Source organism: Bombus bifarius, unplaced genomic scaffold (genome assembly GCF_011952205.1).
Source record: "Bombus bifarius isolate JDL3187 unplaced genomic scaffold, Bbif_JDL3187 scf7180000008165, whole genome shotgun sequence".
NCBI lineage: Eukaryota > Metazoa > Arthropoda > Insecta > Hymenoptera > Apidae > Bombus > Bombus bifarius.
Window position 1 is genome coordinate 1,416,306 of NW_022884487.1, and position 22,814 is coordinate 1,439,119.

Below are 22,814 nucleotides of genomic sequence, written 5' to 3' on the forward strand. Positions count from 1 at the left end.
CAACAGGGATCTGGTCGCAAATCGAGTGGTAAAATCGATTAGTCGCGTCGCCGAGAATCTATTCGCAGGAAATCGACTGCTCGGAGATCCAAATGGTGCATCGAGCATAAAACCGATCCAATTTCAAAGATTCCTTGGTCTACGTCGCCCTCTATAGCCCTGCCTATCTTTCTGCACCTGCGAACTGTATCCGACATCCGATACCTTTTCTCCTAGCGTTCCCTTCGTTTAAGAATTTCAAGTCGAGTGGAAGATTGTCCCTTCATCACGATACAAACTCGTGTTCCTTTCAACCTTTATTCGATCGAATCCTCGTTTTATCTATAATCGAGAATTTTTCTCGACTGCTGGTGGACAACCATTTGTTGGTTATGAGAATGGTAACCATTTTTTGAGAAATGATTGACCACGAATTAATCTTCGGGTGCTTTTAAATTTGTATATGTATCGTGAGTTTGGTATATAGAGATCGTATACTCAACAATTTTGTTAGATTTTTCTTATAATTCCAAAGTAAAAAATATATGAATTTTATTCTTTCATTCCTTCTTTAATTTAGTTTAGCATTTAATTTAAATATTGTCAATCACGTTATATTGTCACATTATGGAAATGCATATGAAGTCGTCCAAGCTTATGATAGAATAGTATTATCTAAGTATTTATATGAACTTACCGTTTATGTTCATAAATGGTCAAATATCCATAAGCGGCGACACATTGTCAGAAATGAGCAATTGTGATACTCTTTCAATCATCTCTGTAGTAATAACAGTAGAAATTTAATTGATTTTGAGAATACTAAAATATGTTTACCGATAGCAATTTAACACTCCAACGTATTGAAACGCCATAGTCAATAGAACAACTAGAGTCTGTTTCTCTCTAAAAACAAATTTTCAGACTTGATCCTTTCTTTCTTTTTATCTTTCAAGTATTCCTAATTTAATCGACGATTTTCAATTTTTTGATAATACAAAGGAACTTATCGTTAGCGCTAAATAATAACGTCTTATTCATTCAATTGAACTATGTTTTCTTTTTAGTTAGATTGGCTAGGGAATCATAGTTATGGTGGGGATAGATGCATGCATGTTTTGAAGCATAGTGTGTACCTATATGTATATAGTGCATTGAACGATGAAGTTCCGTATGAAGAGAGAAATTAGAAAAACGAAAAATCACTGGAAATATCGGGCCCAGGGGAAAGTGAATTCCTCGCGTTCCTCGATGCTTTCTTTCTGTTTTTTCGCTTCGTACCACCGATCCGTGGTAATCGTTCGTTATTCACTGGCTTCTTTTTCGAATTCCGCGAAAACAACGTTGGAAACCAGTCCACCATGAAACTACAAACCTTATTATTTTATATTTTTAGCAAGAATTTACTTTGTTTATGGGAGAAATAACAAATAATCAGTAATAATTCTACGCTATTGTTTAAAACACAGAAACTAATATTTATAGAAGTTATTAAATTTCTATCAATAAATATATGTATGTATATACAAATTTGGTTGTTCATAGCATAGTGGTAAACAATATTAGATTCAAAGATGTTTATAAAAGCATAGAGATTAAAGTATATTTACCTTTTATAGGTATATTAATTATTTATATAAGGTTATAATTTATATAGGTTATAATTTTTGTCAAGCTCAAAGCTTTTAAAAAGGAAAGAAAGAGAAGAAAAATTGAATTGTGAACAAAGGGTAAGATTCATTATCGAACACTATGTATGGAGTATCAATATCTTATTTATTATTCTCATAAACCGTCTATACATTTTCTCGGATAACATATGGTAACTACAAAGAACGACGCTTCTGGTCGCCGGCGAATCTAAACATCTTAGAGCCGTGATACTTACAGGCAAACACTTATGCATAATCGGTCGTGTTATACGTACATGTTCCTGTATCCAGAAACACGTAATTTATTTTCCGTTTTATGTTCTTTTTCCCTCAACATCATTTTTTTTTAATTTTCTTATTTTTGTTTTTGCTCTTTTCGTTATTTATTACGGGTGTAACTTCGCTAAACATACTCCGTGACAGTATTTCCGGTTAACTGCAATGGATGATCAGGCTAAAGCAATTCACGCGTATTTACAATTCCTTTCTCATGTCGTATCCTCCTTTTCTCTGTTTTCTTTTTACTAGTTAATTTTTATCGTGACAATACAATTTTCTTCTTTCATTCTCCCTCCCTCTCTCTCTCTCTCTCTCTCTCTCTCTCTCTCTCTCTCTCTCTCTCTCTCTCGAACATAACCTACACACATACACACACACACACACACACACTTCGTTAAGTCGCTTTATCTACACATGTATAAAGATATATTGTTACAATGAGACAGCCGTTCATCGCACAAACGGCTCGTTTTTCATTCTCTTTATCGTGATCTGTTTCTCTTAGTACGTTCACGGAACGAAACACTATACGAAACTGATCGACACGAGTTGTATTATTCGGTGGATTACTGGCCACACTGTTTCATATATTCTTTAGAGACGTTCGACAAAAAATCTTCAACTTTTCAGGATTGAAAATTTTCTAACGGTATCCGCAGCACGCGGTGGAGAGGGTCTACGGGAATTCTTCATTGTGGTTCACACACTATAAAATTGCGGAACGTCTTCTTCCGCCATATTTGATTTCCTTCGAAGAACTTTGATTTCTTCTTAAGTGACATACCTTGTATGTAATGCGTCTACTATGTTTTTGAGGAAATATGCAAGGTTTCCTCGGAAAGACATATTTTTGAAGTTTCTTCTTTGGACCTTTTGGATTAGGTTACATTCATAAGTATGTAAGTAGAATTGTAGATTTCACCAATTCTTTCTTATCTTCCTCACTTAGGTTCCATGACCCGTTTTCTGTTTCCAATCTTTTTCAAGACACTGTCTCATTCTTATCATTTGTTGCAAATCTTCATCATCAGAGCTATTCGCCTCCAAACTTCCATCTGCGTTTTCCAAACTGCGTCATCATAACCTCCAAATCCTTAGGACAACTCATTTCATTCGTAAGATGACATCATATCTTTTTTAAAAAATCACATAGTTCCAAGTCTTTATCGATCTCTAGCATCTGCTCCAAATATCCATTCAGAACCATTCGCTGTCAACCTTGCATTATGTCATCATAACCTCTAATGATAACTTGATTAACTCGTAAGTTGACATCGGATCCTCTTCAATCCCAAGTCCTCGCCAATCTTGTCATCTGCTTGAAATTTCCTTTCAGAACCATTCGCCTTCAAACCTCCTTTCCGTCATCATAACAACAATAGAAAATTACCAAATGTTTCTTGTCACAATGATCTCGAACCATCCTCTTCGTATCCCACAGAGAATCGGAAACCTTCTGGAAACCCTCTCGCTCCCCAATATGATTTCTCATCTTGAAGAAACGACAGCGGACGCGCCGCCATTTCCACGGTCGAAATCCCTCCCCACCGTTACCCCTAAGCTATTGCAGGTAAGACCAGGTGGCGGCCTGCGCATCGTCCGGTCACTCGGAGTAGCTCGTCTTGTCACTCGCATCATCGGGACTGGTCTCCCGATAGGCGTCGCCTGTTCCATTTGCGTGTAGGCTCTGATTGGGCGGCTTGATCACCGTGGGCAGGTAGCCGGTACCCGCGTACGGCGCGGCCAGGAACCTGTGCCTGGTCGACGGTATGGGAGTGGTGCAGTAAGCGGCCCGGCTCGCATATGCGGCTGAGACCGAGGCAGATGCGGCCGCAGCCGATGCTAACGCGCCTGCTAGAGGCGAGAACGCAGACTTCGGCTGGAGACTGTCCTCGCAGACCAATACCTCCATCGCCGACACCACGTCGCCTGCGACACAGACACCTCTGCCAGTTTCTATTTCCTATTTTTTTCTTTTTCTTTTTAACATTCTTTCTTGACTTTTTGTTGGCAATTTTATCGTTTTGATTTGTTTCTTTAGATTAGGTTGGAAAAAGTTTGATGTACATTTAATTAGGAATGGAAATAGTGGAAGGTTGGAAGGGATGTATTATATAGCATGCTTAATTTATGTAGATTATTTTATGTTGGATACTTTAAATTGTTGGATTAAGAGTACTAGATTGAGAAATACTATTTGTTCGTTTCTTGAGAGGTTTGAAACCGAGAATTCAACCCCTTCGGTAGAAAGTGTTTTAAAAATTACAAAACCGCATTAGCATCTATTATTTAGTATCTATCTTTAGCATCTACAGTTATTTGCTTTTATATAAGAATCCTTTACAATATCAGAAAATTCGATCTAATATCTATTCTTTTCTATTATTATCGTTCTAGAATATTCCAAAATTGCATTTGTAATCGACAAAATTTTCAATAGCAGATACTATTTATTACATCTCTTTAACGCTACTTTAGCACATATCACCTATTTTTAAACTTGTCTCAGAATATTCTAAAATTGCATTTAATTTTTCTATTTAGATATTTCTACAATTCCCTTAGAATATTCCAAACCCACGTTTGGAACCCTAATTTTAAACCTAAACCTAAATTCTGAACCCAATCCTGGAATTCTATTCTATACTTAATCCATTAAAAATCCTCTTCATCAAATCCCGAAACCAAATCCAATATCTATATACCATTTTTTCCAAAATTCCCTTCAATAAATTTCGATAAAAATATTCCTAACCTCTTTGAAAATTCCAAGAATCCCTCCCAAAACCCATTCCCAAAGGGTACCACGAATCTCGCGACCAAAAGGGTTGAAACTCGGCCGTGGGTTGCAATGGAAACTCGAGAACACTATGGACGAATCTTCTCGAATTGTTTCTCAGCCACGTGTCCGTCTGACGATCTCTCAGTACAGAGGACCTGCCGAGGATTGTGTTCTGTCCACGAATAATGGCCGCGGATATCGGATTGCAGTGCCTACCTTTGCACCGGTGCAACAGAGCCTCGACGTCCGCGCGACGTCTTCCGGGAAACACTCGCAACAGTACGTCGACGGGTGATCGTTGTTGCTGCTGCTGTTGTTGTTGTTGCTGCTGTTGTTGCTGTTGTAATTGAAGGCCGCAGGTTTGTTGAATATTTTGCATCTGCATTTGCATTTGGATCTCGCGTGGTTCTGGGATATGATGGTGATGCTGATGCTGGTACAAAGCTGGTGAACAGTAGAGAGAACTCGCTGCTGGACCATAGAGGGGAGCGTAAGGTGGAAAATGTACTGCCGTCGCTGCAGCCTGGAAAAGAGAATGTAAGCATTGTTTATGGCGTTAGAAATAGCGTGGAAATGATTATGGAGTAGCATTTTGAATTTAGCACGCCTAACATAATCCTAAATTTGCTCTCCTGCATCGTAGGATTATGTTCAAACTAAGCTGCGTTGCTTTTTTGCAACAATGTATACATTCATTACAAATAAATTAATGAAAATATTTTTAAATATTATGGAAAAAGAAAAAATAGTAATAGAACTTATCACAATACAATTATATAATTGAATTTACGAGTTTAGAAGTCAAAACGAAGCTCTATTTAGGTTAGGGTCTCCTATGTCCACAAAAAGCATGAATTTTCATAAGCACACACATTCGATTTAGGTATATATACGTAAAAAATTGAAAACGAGTTCACACAGAAAAAAGATTGCTAAAGGTAAAGTCAATCGATTTCAGCGAAATTCTCCGCAGATATATATTGAAAAATTACAAAAAATAAAGTTGATCGATTTGACTACTAAACAGCTTATAAATTGGTTCCTCTATATCTTCTACATCGAAAACGTTTCGTTTGAAATCCCGTATATGGACTCGTAATCGTAAAAGGATTAAGGTAAAAAGCTTACCGCCAACGAGGGTAACGGTGGACTAGGTCTAGGCTGCACCAGGTCCACTGGCTGAAGGGTCTGTTGCGTCTGCTGAGGGCTTCCGCTTTTGCGGAGGCTGAGATTCTCTGGCGCTGGCGTATCCTCTCTTTGCGGCGTTAGTGCTGGCGTCAGTGGAGGTGTATGTGTCGGACTCTGAGAACCTGGTTCCGGGCTTCCATCTTCGGAGTCATTCAAGCTATTTGACCGTTTTCGCGTTGTATCGTTCTCCGTCATTCCAACCGACGTCGGAACTGCAGTTACAAAAAAATTATTTTCAGGTTAGGTTTACCTATGTTCATAAACACACGAATATTTGTAAAGATATATACGCAGCTTTGTGTACAATCACCTTGTATACGAAAGATTCGATTATTAAACTATCAAGCAATTTATATTTAGGTTAGGTTTATTCATGGTTTTAACTAAACACGAAAATTAGGTGAGTACCTATATGTGTGTACATTCATTTACGTATTTTGTAGCTTACAATTAATTCTAATTAATTCTCTATTCTGCATATGGTGCTGAAAATAAACGTGTTAATGATAAAGTCTTTGCGGGAAATTTGAAAAACATTTGATATCTTTCGTGTTATAGTGACCTATTATATATATAAATACCTACATCACTTAACTAAGGATGAAGGATTCCACTAGACGAAGACACTCTCTTGCAAATTCAATTACAATTAACAAAACTAGTCTACAATTTTTATTCCAATTTACTTCATGTAATAATTCAAATTTACAATTCTAACCTCAATCGTTAGTTACGAATCGATCGAAATTCGAGATTTCAGGGAGCCTTACCCAATGAACGGTCAGCAAGAAGTTCTCCACCGGAGTCGGAGTCACGGTCGTCTTCGTTACCGGTGTCGCTCGTGGAGAGCATTGTTCCCGTAGTGCTCTCAGAGATTCTCGACCTCTTTGTGCCTGGAACAAAACAGGGCGTATCGTTCGTTTGCGAAATAATAAAAAAAAAAAAAAAAAAGAAAGAAAGAAAAGAAAAGAAAAGAAAAACCGCGCATTAATACGCACAATACCTATGAAATTCTCCAGCGAGCAAACACTTTACATTGTTCTACGACGCACGCCGAATTGACTCTTACAGATCCTTGACACCCTTGAAAAAACGTTGTGCATCTTTTATTGTGAGCCCCGCGCGTATTTACCACCCGCTGATATTCGCGTCGAATCGTTTCGTCCAATCACGTAACGGAGAACGTGTAACGATTTATTGTTATATAGATATACATGAATGTATGTACAAAGATGAAAATATTTGAATATTTTCCATACAAATTTTTTATCGATGTATTATGTCTCTTATATAGAATACTTTGGAATCATATTAAAACAATATTTATTGTAAATATGTATATATGTAGCTGTTGTCAAACTAAATCTTGCTCAAACGTAATCCGGACCTAACCAAAACCCATTCTAAACATATCTCAATTTCAATGTAAAAATAACAAAAAGCATAATGCAAAGAAAATATATTACAAAAGTATTGTATATTGTATGTATTATAAAACGTATTATAAATGTATTATTACGTAGTAAAGTGTATTATTACGTTTTATAAATATATTGCAAATATGTGAAAAATTAATGTAAATTACCAAAAATGCCATGTAAACTACTCAATTACGATAACGTACACCACGAAACCACACTCTACAGTCTCCTAAACTACGTACATAATACGATCTGAAGAGTGTCGTTATAACGTGCGGAGATGTATGCACGTGCACGGCTATTAAGTCGCCGTCAGTGCCTGAAAGAATCCAGCAGGGGTGCGTTGCCCGTCGAAGAAAGTCTACTGCGGCTGACCGCTCGTTAAAAAGTTTAACCGGCCACTTATTAGCGAGACAGAGAGGGGACGAGTGCTGGAACTTGGGGGGGGGGAAGAGGAGTAATACATATATAGGGCGAGGAAATGTAGCTTCCAGCCTAACGTTTCGTTCTTACGATCTCTCCCTTTTTCTCTTCTACTTCCCTCGTTGCTGTTCCACGGGTTAATTCTTGACGCGCACGCTTTCGATAACAAGGTTGTTTCAAGTGGCACTCCCGAGCTTGCTCTGGGGTCTGCTTGCCCCGAGCAACTATATCGAGTGTTCCGCTGTTTAACTTAATTGCCGCTAGCTGCTACTTCGCAATTGCTCTCTTTTCATACAGAGAGCAGATTCGTCGCTTAGTTAGTTAATGTGCAAAGTGGAATTTGATTGCATATTTTTTTTCAGTACCTTTGAATGCCTAAAGACTGTGAAATTGTTATTACGACATATTCTGATCCTGTATTCATCTTTTATATTTTACTTCAAGTTTGCTAAATTCGGCGTAGCTTCTATAGTAGATTCGGAATAGATTGTGGTTAGGTTTGGAATAGATTGTGGTTAGATTTGGACAAAATTCAGTATGAGGATAATTGTATGCGCAAAACTGTTCAGATATGTATATTTGTAGTAAATAGAATGTACTTCTATATGCGTTCTCAAATTCGATCCAAATTTTACCCAAACATATAATCAGGGTAATCCTTTCTCATTGTAGCAGATACTAATGAGTAAAGTTAAGATATGTCCAGCGTCATTTCGGTGTAGCTTCTATAGTAGATTCGGAATAGATTGTGGTTAGGTTTGGAATAGATTGTGGTTAGATTTGGACAAAATTCAGTATGAGGATAATTGTATGCGCAAAACTGTTCAGATATGTATATTTGTAGTAAATAGAATGTACTTCTATATGCATTCTCAAATTCGATCCAAATTTTACCCAAACATATAACCAGAGTAATCCTTTCTCATTGTAGCAGATACTAATGAGTAAAGTTAAGATATGTCCAGCGTCATTTCGGTGTAGCTTCTATAGTAGATTCGGAATAGATTGTGGTTAGGTTTGGAATAGATCGTGGTTAGATTTGGACAAAATTCAGTATGAAGATAATTGTATGCACAAAGCTGTTCAGCTATGTATATTTGTAGTAAATAGAATGTACTTCTATATGCGTTTTCAAATTCGATCCAAATTTTACCCAAACATATAACCAGAGTAATCCTTTCTCATTGTAGCAGATATTAATGAGTAAAGTTAAGATAAGTCCAGCGTCAAACTGTCTGTCACTTTATAGTGACAGATTATTCTGGCACGTCACGTATCTTCTAAAAAAATATACTAAAGTCATATAAATCAAAATCAATCATCCTATAAGATCAAAATCATATAAATTAATCATAAAAATAAGATCATATTCTGCCATCAATTTTTAATCCTATCAGTTATAGAAATTCAAACTGTGCTTTTTTAGGTTATGTAAGGGAATTAAGTAACAATTTGGCAATTGCAATCTCCTCCAATGGAAGAAAGGAGAGAAAGTGAGATCACAGGCCGTCTATTCCGGGAATCTCTCTCGACGGAAGTTACTGTGGAATCCGTCGGTGGTAATTCGAGGTGAACGAAACTGAAGTGGGCTCGAATTACCGGGGAACTATTAATGAAACAGGGATTAAAAGAAAGAAGCTGGCCAACGCAATGGGGGGAACAGATGGGTTCGTCGAGCGTTCGTGAATGGAAAGAATCGCTGCTTTTTCGCTATTCACGCGGTGTAGTTGTCTGTGACGATGGTTTTAAAGGTTCCTGATCGCGGTACGATGTTCCTCGGTAAAGGTACACTTGTGAGAAATTTGTCTGAGGGTAACTGCATGCTTTTTTCAAGGTAGCTGCCTTTGATTCGGATATTATTACTTATTTGAAATGTACACAATACTAATATGAAAAAGAATATCAAAGGAACGTTTAACAAATTCGTTAATATTATTAAGAATATTAAAGAAGAACTGATTCAACATTTGTGTAATATTAATAGATATTTTTTCAATATTATAGAAACTATACGCAAGTTCAAAATTAAAGTATAGATATCATTAACTAATTGATTAATATGTAATTTTCCCTTCTTCCTAGATTAAATTTTCCATACAATGTCATTTTTCATATTGTCAAATTATTAATAATAATAATAATTTCACTTTTAGGAAAGCACATAATGCTAAGTATTTTATAATCTTACATTGTTCTCTTATACTAAATACGTTACATTTTGTACTATCATACTTCTGCATACTTTATATTTTTCTATCCCTTTTGACTTCGTCTTTTTTACCACAAACAAGTTTACGTATTTTTATTTTATTCTAAAAATTAGAAATCGATTATACCAAAGCATGTCAAATTTGTTAAAAGTTTTCGAAATACCTACCAACTTCCTTATTTATTTTTTCAAGGTATAAAAAGGAACTCAAAGAGAAAGCAAGGAGAATGTCGAGGAAGTCTGTCGAAGGTCGTCAATAATAGTTTCCAATACTTAGCCAGTATTTTGCGGTAACGAGACCCGTAACGACCGTTGTGCAAGAAATAAACGAGTCGGATTATAGTTTTCCGTTTCGCTTAAACTCAATCGTTCCTGCAGAAATACAAGTTTCGAGCGGTTCGGTAACGACGGATCGAAGAAATTTTTAAAGAGCCAAGATTGACCGCGTTGAAGTCACCGCGAGTCTCTCCAATCCTCTTCAACTAGACGTCTGTACACTGTACTGTACACGTGTACAAGCAAATTGAAGTACGGTAGAACGTTCGACGATAATTTGCTCCAATAAGTTTGAAATAACACGTCTGATATGTTATATATTTGAAATGAATATAAGAGTATCTGAATCTCCTATTGATTTAGTATTGCTATTTTATTATATTAGCAAATTTTATATATATGTCGGGTTATCATTAGGATTTAAGGCGCGTAATGATTCTTCGTTTGAATTAGCCATTGTTTTACAAAACAGAGAATATATTTACGCGAATAAACAAGATTTTACAAAATATTATGAATAATGAATTTAATATATGATAAGATTAACAAACGATAAGTTTAATTAATAATTAGATTAAAGAATAATAAGTTTAACGAACAATAAGAGCAACGAATAATATGTCTTACGAATAATGAATTTAACGAATAATGAGATTAACGATTGATAGGTTTTACGAATAATGAATTTAATTTACGCTATTAACAATGTTCCGGGGTTCAAACGAATCCACGGTCAACGGGATAACTCTTTACTATACGTAGAATAATTTTAAACACAAAAATACGATTGCTGAGACACTCGGTAAATTGCTCGATGTATCACTTTCCAAGGCGATCACACGAATGAATATCTGATGAAAATCTTTTTCGCTATACGACTGCATTTGTTTGTTATATGCTCGCTGGAGACATCGAGAAGGTTCCAATCGTTGTTGCTAGGCAATTTCTGTCAAAAGTTTGTTGTATACTCTTTGGAAACGTCGAGAAAGATCCAAACGCCGTTACTAGTCAGTTTCTGTCTGGAGATTGATTCCTAATACAACGTGTGTCCCATTATATCGATATCTCTAAAGTACAATTCTATGTGATTTCTAGGGAGAACAATACAACCGATTCACACCTTCGTCAGGCAAAACGTTTATCCCGTGACCGTGGCTGCGTTCGGCGACCAGTTGTCACCTCGAACCCACTTTCGCTTTCACAAATATCAAACAATTACAAATGACAATTGCTTAATTACAGTTATGATAAAATCTAGGCTAAAGCATTAGAAGGCTTCCTCAAAATTGCAAAGGGAAGGCTCCGGTTTTCTTTTCATCTCCGACATATAATATATTATGTTATAGCATGCAAAAGTTTTAGTCTTTTCTTCAAGCATTCATGTAGAATTACATACTTTTAATGGATATAGTTTACCGCCTTTTTGTGCAAGTAAAGGAAAATTGAAAAAAAGACTAAAACTTTTACATACGTTTAATAATAAAAATGATCAATTTACGAATTAGAAAATTATTGCTACTTTATCATATTTGGCAGGATATATCAGACATTACGTATAAAACAATTTTTATTTATTTTATAAATAATTGCAAATAGACAGATGAAGTTTCCTTTTGATGATTCGGCTCTTCGGTCGAATAATTAATCGTTGCATGATGGGATGTTTATATCGAAAAGCGAAAAAAGGAGCTTAATCAGTTAATGATTTCCAAAGTACTCTATTACTCAAAAAAAATTCCTTAATATATAATCGTCCCTTCTAAGTATTTCTAATTCTTCCTATTGTACAAATAACTCGCCAAGCATCTGGTAGTCTCATCCTTTATATCTATTATGTTATTAGAATTATATTACATAGTACATTCTTTTTATTAGAATAAAAATTCACGATTAATTGTTGCTTTGTATTTCAGCATTCTAATGGAAAATATCATTCGGTGGCAGTCTAATAATACAATGACGAATAAGTCGCGATGCTGAACAAATAAAAAGCGGAAGAACCGACCAATAATTCACGGGGTGGTATCGATCGAGCACGTGACTCTCCGGCACGAATTCCAACGCTGTTGAAAATGATATTAATGACGATCGACGTCGTCAGGAGAAAGGAATGCAATATCGCCGCCGCTGGTGTTAATGTAGCCGCTGGCTGCGACCAATAGAAAATTCCACGCTGAAGAAGCTTTTACCCGCGTGGTATCATGAACACACCATTGTCGTCGGAAGGATTACCAGACAGTTATTAAAATATCATTCTTCCACGGTGACCCCACTGCCTCCAACGGGGAAATCCACCCTCACGCGCTAGACGTCATGGGGGCGACTTCACGTTGGCTGTCTTTCTGCCTCCTTTTCAATGTAACTGGCGTAACAATGTGCGTGTTTCGCGTGTCCTTGAAACCAAGGGAGGTCTCCGATGATCGCGTGGGTGTATTCGCAAGTCACGTTTCACAAGGAGTAAAAGGAAAGGATCGTTTATAATGCGAGTAATTGAAAGTTAGTCCATCCTTATTCCAATAGCAACTTTATAGTAACTACAGAAAATACCTATTCGTACAGCGTTATACGTTGTAATTACTGGGCTAATTACTGGGATTTTTATGCAAACATGTATTTTTATGGAGATAATTAGAGATATAAAACCTACATAGATATTTGTTACGAGACGCGTACATTTTGTAATGACTACTGTACATCGGATATTTTTTATATTTATATTCATTAAGTGGATTTATGAATTGTTCATATACGCATAAAAATCCACAGTCTGGTAATTAATTAGGTTCGATGTTTCATTGGAAAATAGAGGTATGCACAAGTACACTTTGTGGCTACTGTATATTAATTATATGGAGAAATTGAATACAAAGACAACATAAATCATATTTTATTTAACCATCCAATTTCTGTAACGTTTAAGGAACGAACGAAGGATAGCGGTAATATCTGTCGTAGAATCAGATTACAAATTTGGAAGTTGCTTCCTCTACATTCCAACGATTCGCCACCAACGAGATGAATGACGAACGGATCACTCAGGTATCCACTGTGTCCACTAAAGCCTTACCAGCGATTTTAATCTGCAGGCATAGGGGAAGGTGCGAAAACGGAGACAATATCGCGATAGGTCACGCCCAGAAACACGACGACGACGCTAATCCGAATAGAAAAGAAGGGAAGAAGGATAAAAAAGAAAAAATGAAAAAAGAGAAAGAAGAAAAGGGAACAGTATCGTGAGCCGAAATCTCTTCAAATTTCATTCGACATCCCCGTATCAATGGTCGTCTTGTATTTCGAGAAGGGTGAATGCAATTTATTGTAATCTCTTCTGTTGTCGAACGCACACGAGCGAGAAATGTCTAACTTCTTCGTTGTATCGCCATCGCCAAGGTGTAACGTATCACCGGTGTGCTTTGTGGGACGAGGACTGAGGAAGTTAATAAAACTCGTTTCGACGTCGACAAACTCGCGGCACGACCCCTCCGAAAGATTTATTACGAATTCGGGCATGAATGGAATATCTACCATGCTGGAGACTGCGAATGTGTAAGGAGGATGGTTCATGAGAGTAGGAAATGGCGAACATGTATCTTCTTTCATGGTGGATTCCGTTTAACAAATTGAGCTTTTATTAAGTTAGATACGTAGCTATGTTTTATTAATAGAAAAGTAAAAAGGTTCGTGTGTCGTTGCAGATCTAATTCAACTCTTAGTCGCATCTGGTGCATCTCGCAAGTTCCCAGCTTGGTCCGTTATTCTTCCTTATATTCACGAACGATCAAGGCTATGCTACTTTTATGTAAATGCGGATGAACTTAAATTTTGTATCAACTTAAATTAAGTTAAATTACTCCGATTATTCATTGAGGTTAATAGCCGTTGCGGAATAGTAAAGAAATCAGGAGCGCAAGTGTAATTAGTAATATTGGGCACATCCGAAGGCAGATGTGTTTGTCAGCATAGCCGAAGTTGTGGGATGGTGTGACGTTAGTGAAAGACGTGGCTGATCGTTTATAAACGTTGTTAAGATATGTTAATGTTGTCAAGCGTTACCAAGGTTTGTTAAAGGAAAAATGAGCGTGGCAATGCTGTCAGAGTTGAATTAATCGCGTTGCTGTGACGTAGAAATAGTGATAAACGAATTCGTGAAGCGCGGTATTATATTCGATTTTGTGAGAGTGTAACAATATCGTGTTTATCATACTGTCTTTTCCGTTCATTTATAGTTAAGTTAAATTACTCCGATGCACAAGATACGCAAGACGATCTTAACGAACTAGCCAATAAGTGTACGCGTCGTAAATTATATTTCAACTTATCCAAGTGCCATACGATGAAAATATCAGGCAAAAGGTATAAAGTTATGTTTCTACGCAAAGTAGTGGACAAGAAACGATTGTATCGAAAAAGATTGGCTGGTATCGTCTTTGTCGTCTTTGTCGACCCGGCCTAAGCGAAATTTATAGGGATGTTTCGTGTCCTCCACAGTTGCCCTGCAGCCTGTGTCCTATTACTCCTATTCTCTATTATGCAGCGGCGCCGTAGGCCGGAAGCTCCCGATATCTATATGCCATTCTAAATTATTCGGCATTGTCCTCGCATGATTCCATTGTCCGCGTCTGTCTCCACCGTACGCTGATACGCCGCGGTCCCGGGTTTAGGGCGTAGACCTACAACAACGCGAATCGTGTGCTCACACGATCCAGCCCGCTCTGTGTATCTGCTTCGAGAGCGCGTCTTGTCATCGGTCAAGAGTGTCTACGGACTTGTACGCTATAGGGATGTCTAATTAATCGCGGACGTACCGCTATCTAAGAATGTACCTACGTGCACATGTGTCTCTCTGTACAATGCATCGTCTATATTCGTGTACAACATTTCTCGTGATTATTTGCAATACTTTTAAATTTCCCAACTGTGAAATTTGGAAAAGAAAGAAGACGACTGTTGCGAGAGAAAATGTAAACGGGAGGAATTTTGGGAAAAGTTGTCATGTAGCATAAAAGTTAAAACATTAGATCGATACTGGTAATGGAATAACGAAGCTGTAATCTTCTGCTGTGCGTGGTAGAAAATAAAATTGCCAAGTAGAGCGCTTTCAGACTATTCATATATATTGTAAATATCGCAAGCTTTCCAACTAAAAGGATCAATATATATCGTCGATACGATATCGTCAATATTTATCGAGCAACTGCATTTTCATTGACAATCTTGAAATATTGATTATATTATCGGTTGCTGATGGTACTCTATGTGTCCGTACGCTCGGGGTAATCTTGAGAACCATTGGACGAATTTTTGTGCGATTCTCACTATTGCGAAGAGCATTTCTCGAGTACGGTTTAGGTATGCGACTTTGACAAAAATTTTACAGTATGAATCGCTACGATATGGGACCAAAAATATAAACGAGAGAAAATTTACGGATATTCGCATTATAATCGTTTCGTTTATAATCGCTGCCACGGTATACGTAACAAAGCTGCGAGTGATGTCTTCTCCTTTCGTCTTGCGACGTGTCAGAATCATCGCGACTTTGCTGTGTGACGATCGGTGTTGTTTCATGGACCACGGAACGTCTACCGAGTTGATGAAAATTCAGAAAACTGTGTTCGAATATCGTTGAAAAAGATTACACGTACACATAATTAAACTGCCCGTGTGTATATATTTATGAGAAATTAAAAAATGCAAAAATACATGCTATGTGTAGAATATGTAAAAATATACATGTACCTAGAATACAGTCTTGTTATACTACTGATGTATACGATGTAACTGGAAGTCATCCTTAAGCTGCAAGGAAAGAGGATTACGAATTACGAATAATAAACAAAGATAAAATATTCTCGTTATAATGTTTAGGGTCATTTTCTTTTTCTTTTTTCTCTTTTTTTTTTTTTGTTACATTTATACATCTGCATAAACATGCGTGGTCTAAGTATAATATTACTCCTAACGAAGGCTTTCTTACGATCGTTCAAAATTGCAAACGTTACGGTATCCATTTACAAAGCTGGCATATTAATTTTCAACGAAAGCGATTCTGAGAAACAAAAGATATCACGATATTTCAACGAGAATTTAATCCATTTATCCAACAGAAACGAACTTAGTATGTCTATTCAACCGCATTCAACCCTTGCTATGATATCTCGATGCACCTCGAAAATAGCCATTTTTCCTGAAAAATTCACGATGCAGAGCGAAGTAAGGGTAAACGGAACGAAAAAGAGAGGAAAAACGATGACACATCGTTATTGTCTATTCGCAACGAGTGTGGAAAAAGGGGTTGCACGTTCGAATCGACGCAATAAATAACCCTTCGAGGCGTTACAGTTATCACGAGCAGTGTTGGTCGATGCCATATAACTGCACGGTAGTGCGGCGGACTTCGCAGCCTCTGGCCCCTGTGAACACCCCCGGGTAATTCGAGGGTCGTAGGAAGCATCCACTATGAATTATCATTTCCTATTGTTCGGAAGATCGTAAAGTAACCGGCTGTTCGCGACTTCGGGGACCACCGAGCTTTGTCCTTTCTCTGTGTTCTCTTTCAGCGAGTTACACCGCGAGATAATATGGCAGATTTGAAGATTCGAGTTTTGAACCAACTTCAAGAAGATAAGAAGTTTGATCGTTGTTCTCATCTCAGCAAACAAAATGGCTTTCAAGGTTTTAAGAATCATAAAGTCGAAAAGAGAATTGCGTATTAACGATTCCTTTGTATTGTAGTTTCTTTGGATTTAAGATAGTCGAATTTGCTGATGGAAAGACGCCATCGGGTTGGAAATCATTCGGACAATTTCGAGACATTGAACGAAATTTCTCAACCAACAACGGGAACGTTAAAACCAAATATCTGAAAATAGAACGCCTGTTGAAATATAATTTTCATGCATGCACATCTCTAATGTGACAGTTTATTTTTGTACATAATCTAATTTACCTCTCAGCCTGCTTTTTCTAATCATTTGCGATCTACTTTGCCCAATTCTTCTGTTCTTCTTGCGCTTTGCGTTTGTATTCCTGCCAAGATTCGTTTACCAAAATTTGCAATACCGAACGTATACTGAACCAACATACATACATCGAAGACCAAAATTAAATACAGTAGAGCGTCGATTATATTATCGGAACTTCGATTATCTGAATCATCAATTATCCGAATTGGTATTTGATCGTGAAGTGAATTCATGTTTCATCGTCGATATCGCAATAAGTTCTTGTAACCGGACAGATTGCTTTAAAAAATAGACTTCTTTAATATTAATGTGTATAATTATTACGTATTGTATATATTTGTTCTTCTTATTCGTGTGAAAAGCTATATGTAGATAAGTATGTAATAAATGTACGTATATAGTTATTTCAAAGCATTTATTCAAAAATGAATTAATATTTTGCGTAATACATAACAAATTTCAAATTGCAGCAGTAATACTCCTGTATTCGATAAGTAATTTTAGGATTAATTTCTATAGCTATCAAGTGGGTAATTCGATTTTCCGAACCACCTCAGTCTCAACTGATTCGGATAATTGACGCTTTATTATATTTAAAAACAGGATATCCATCGAAATATAATTCTCATTCCAATTCCCACACGTTCCCAATGCGAACCTAACCTAATTCACCTACTTTCCCCTTTTTTCTAATCGATTACAATCTACTCCTTCCAGGTTTCCTTTTCTCCTTATTCTTTACGTTTCTGCTCCTCCCAAGATTTTCCCCAAGATTTAAAATACTAATCGAATATTGAGCTCAAATATGTATATCGAACACTAAAAACAAATATCCACAGACAAAATATTCATCGAAATATAATTTTCATTAGAACTTCACATGTCGTGCGAACCTAACCTAATTCAACACTTTTTCTTTTTTTTCTGTACAATTATAATCTATTCCTACTAGTTTTCTTCTTATTATTATTCTTCTCGTTTCTGCTCCTCCCAAGATTTTCCCCAAGATTTAAAACACTAATCGAATATTGAGCTCAAATATGTATATCGAACACTAAAAACAAATATCCACAGACAAAATATTCATCGAAATATAATTTTCATTAGAACTTCACATGTCGTGCGAACCTAACCTAATTCAACACTTTTTCTTTTTTTTCTGTACAATTATAATCTATTCCTACTAGTTTTCTTCTTATTATTATTCTTCTCGTTTCTACTCCTCCCAAGATTTTTCCTCAAAATTTGAAACACTAATCGAATATTAACCTCAAATACGTATATCGAGCACTAAAAACAAATATCCACAGACAAAATATTCATCGAAATATAATTTTCATTAGAACTTCACATGTCGTGCGAACCTAACCTAATTCAACACTTTTTCTCTTTTTTCTGTACAAGTATAATCTATTCCTACTAGTTTTCTTCTTATTATTATTCTTCTCGTTTCTACTCCTCCCAAGATTTTTCCTCAAAATTTGAAACACTAATCGAATATTGGGCCCAAATATATATATCGAACACTAAAAACAAAATATTGGTCGAAATATAATTATTCAATTCTCACATATTCCCAATGCAAACCTAACCTAATTCACTTCCTTTTCTCTTTTTCCTAATCAATTACAATCTACTACTTTCGGTTTTCTTTTTCTCCTTATTCTCCACATTTGTATCACTTTCAAAAATTTTCCCAACATTTGAAATACCAAATGAATACCAAACCAAATATCTCAATCAAAATACACATATGTATATCGAACACGAAAACCAAACATCTAAAAACAGGATATCCATCGAAATATGATTGTCATTCGGACGCGAATCTAGCCCCATCACCAATGCGAACCTAACCTAATTCAGCGCTTTTCCTCTTTTTCCCAGCACACACTACTCTCTCCAACCGCCCTTCTATTTCATTCTCCACCTTCTCTTCTCTTTCTTCTTCTTCGTCTCATCCACCCTCTTTATCTCGGACCGCTTTCCTCACGCTCTCAATACTTGCCTTTCTTCAGCTCGGCCCTCGAACCGCGCCGATTTCCCCGCGTTGATTTTTGTCGCGGCGAGACCACGGATCGCCGGGCCTCTGCTATTTTCCGGGCGTATCGATACGTAATAATGAGAAGTCCTTTTCACGTTCGTCGCTCGTTCTTCCGGCGCGTGCACGATGCACGCTGCACCGCACCTGATTTACTTCGCCATCCACTGGCTGCCTCGGTAACTGGAATGTATTACGAAGCTCTCGCCGACCAAACGTCTTTTTTTCAACGCGACTCCCCGTCGCATCCGATTAATTAATCTCGCGGCGATCGGCCCAGGAATGTTTTCACCCGCTTTTTAACCATCCACACGTCCCCACCCCTTTTCTACTCTGGTTTTTATTCGTCGATAGGAAAGAAGGAACGAGAGCTGTATTTTACTACATCCAGCTGCTGCTGGATCTGATTCTCTGATGCTTGGTCTTCATCGCGTTTGGCATGAATGAGCGTTCCCCGACTAGATTTTACGTGGAATGTGATTGCACCATATAACTGAGCGTTTGAGGTTTGCTGATGTTTTTTTATAGTTTCAAGTGATAGCGTTGTTTGATGCTGATGGTAGTTTACGATGATGTTTGACTTAGTGTTTGATAAGTACTTCAAATTTTGGAAAAAGAATCTTGGAAGGACTACACAGACGTAAGAAAAATAAGAAGAAAAGGCGAACTGGAGGAATATTGGGTTAGCAGCTAAGTGATTGCGGATTTTGTCAATACCACCTAAACTTATTTGCCAATCCAATAGATTTCACAAAGGACATAACCTAACAAACACGAAGATGGTAGCCCGTTGGGAGTAGCCACCCACATGTTATATTATTATACCACTAAGCTATAATATTTTACCAAATGTCCTACTGGACAAATTGTAAAATTTAAATAAATAAATAAATAAAAAAAAATGTTACATTACTATACCACTAAGCTATAATATTTTACCAAATGTCCTACTGGACAAATTGTAAAATTTAAATAAATAAATAAATAAAAAAATCCAATAGATTCTAATTGGTTAGAAAAGAGAGAGAAAAGAGCTAAATTAAACTAGGTTCTTCTATATGATTTCATACGAAAATTATGTTTATGAATTATTGATATATATTAATTTATACATAAATAACAGACACTGTGTCTTTGAATATCTCTTTCTAGTGTTCGATGTATTTTAATTTTAACACCACTTTCTATATATTTCAGCCTTTTGCATATAAACCAGAGAGAGAAGAATCACGGCGAAAAACTACTTCGTTAGAGAACAACGTAAAAGACAAAAGCTAAAATGGGAAGGAAGACAAACTAACAGAAGAATCAACAATACACTAGGGTCATCCGATGAACGTAAGAACCACATAACATAAGACGAAGGAAAAGAAGGGAAAGCCATGATACATAACATCTTGGTATATGGCAGAGAGCCGAGTTAAGCGACACAGCGAGCAACAGCCCGATCAGTCATTAAATCGTCGCGATTCCCCTTTTGTTTCCACGTTGGGACGTGTGGGCGTCGGGGTTTATCCGTCCGTGTGTTTTCGTGTTTCGCTGGCGAAAGGGGTGCAAAAACCGGGTGCTCCGCACCCAAAGTTAGAAAGGGATGCCTATACACGTTCCACCCCCTCCTGGTCCCTTTTTCATTCTCGATTCGATGGCTATAGGGGTGGTTAAAGAGCCTCGCGACAAGCCACCAAGCGAAAAAATAACGGAGACAGAACTAGATAGAATGAGAGAGAATGATCGTGAATATAAGCGGTGAGGGGCGGAGAGACACAAAAAAAGAAGAAAGAAAGAATAGGGTGGGGGTGGTGGTAAGGGTGAACCGGTGGAGAGCGATCGGGCGTAACGTTTTTAATTGTTTCGCGCCCAGCCGCCTTTTGTTTCGGCGTTTATGCCTCGTAAACGGTTGCTGAACGCCAACAGGGCCACGGGGGAAGCCACGCTTCCACCTCTGATTCTCTTCTTTTTCACCTCCTCGTGCTCCTTCTTCCACCCTTCCAACCCGATTTCCGCCATCTCGCGCTTTCCCTCCACAAACCCTCCGCCGTGGAAATCTCTGATTTATCCTGAGCTTTTACATGCATACAGTGGTTACACAAAGTATCGACGCATCATTGTACTTATTGTTGCATTTAATCAGGTACCGATTAGTCAGGTTCAAGTACGTTCAATTTTATACATAGGTGTATATATGTCGGGTTATCGTTAAAGTTAGGGGTGTATAATGAATGTTCGCGTGAATTGGCCATCGTTGTGATGTACTATGGACGATATTTACGGATACCAATGTGATTATCACAGAGTGTAACAAGTAACAACGGCGATTGGATGATCGAGATGTCGATGACAACGAATTTACGTTCGATAACGATTCCACGGTCAACGGAACAACGAATGCGATGTGATACACGATTCTGGTGTGACTCAACGTACAAGTAGAACTTATCTGAATGAACTGAACTAAACTACAGTCCAAGTGGAACTGCCCTTATATACTCCTCTCCGTACCTCTCGGGTCAATCTTTGTTTTTAAGGACAGCTATGTAATTATTCCATACCTCTGTTAGGTACACGTCTCTCCCGTGACCGTGACTACGTTCAGTGACCCGTTATGTCGCTTCGAACCCAAGCCCACTGTCATAAACCTGGGACACCTATACTCGGGTTAGAACATTACAACCATTTCTCAGTTTTATTATTTAATTGTAGTTATAATAAAAGTCTGGACTAAAGTATTCCAAGTAAAGATCTTCCCAAACATTCCAAAAGAAAAGCCCCGATGTCCTTTCATCTCTGACATATACAGGGTGATTGGTAATTGGTACAAGCGGAAAGGGGGTGATTCTACGCGAAAAAAGAAGTCGAAAATATAAAATAAAAATTCTTTTTTTTCAATTTTTCCATCGAGACAACGATCTACAGTGAGATCCGGTATAACCTACCGCACGCGTACCGAGCGAAAATTCAAAGTCGATTTTCTCGAAAACAAAGCCTCAAACGAAAAATTTTTATTCTATATTTTCGACTTCTTTTTTCGCGTAGAATCACCCCCTTTCCGCTTGTACCACCACTCACCAACCACCCTGTATATATATACACGATCCGGTCGTATAACACGTAAAAAGCGGGCACGACGCGATTCCTTGTGGAAAAAGAAGAAAATAATATAAAATAAAATTTGTTCATCCTCGGCTTGGTCCTGGATAAAATACGAAAAAATCGAGTTTGTAAATTTATCAAGTATACTTGAACTTGGCTAATTACCGACTGGATTTAACCAGTTTAGTGCGTTCGACGTGCATACACATCAATGCAAAACTTTATTTCGGTGCGGTCGACATGTATACTCGTCGTGTGAAATAGAAAATTACCATTTACTATGAAAACTGTAAATTTTAGTAGAAATAAATGACATTTAATGGTATGTTTCCCTTACGTATTTCCAGTAAGTATTTTATACAAAAAAGTTTGGTTATTTGATTATTTCCATTGATGTGTATATCGGCTATTCACTGCGTATATCGGGTATTTTCGAAATTGTTTTGCCTACGTTACTGCGTCCATCGGGAAGTCTTGGAAGCGGTATATTCCTTCTAAAATGAGTCGTT

At 37.3% G+C, this 22,814-nt stretch overlaps 1 protein-coding gene across 1 annotated transcript in view; it reads right to left on the reverse strand.

Moving 5' to 3' along the window:
• Positions 1 to 2,391: 2,391 nt before the first annotated feature.
• LOC117209044 (doublesex- and mab-3-related transcription factor A2) overlaps positions 2,392 to 22,814 on the reverse strand; it is a 33,368-nt gene continuing 12,945 nt past the window's right edge. The window contains exons 4-7 of the mRNA XM_033450628.1: positions 6,651 to 6,773; positions 5,821 to 6,092; positions 4,909 to 5,215; positions 2,392 to 3,839 (exon numbers count right to left, since the gene is read on the reverse strand). Coding sequence (XP_033306519.1) covers positions 3,514 to 3,839; positions 4,909 to 5,215; positions 5,821 to 6,092; positions 6,651 to 6,773 — 1,028 coding nt within the window. The 3' untranslated portion in view covers positions 2,392 to 3,513. The remainder of the gene's footprint in view (positions 3,840 to 4,908; positions 5,216 to 5,820; positions 6,093 to 6,650; positions 6,774 to 22,814) is intronic.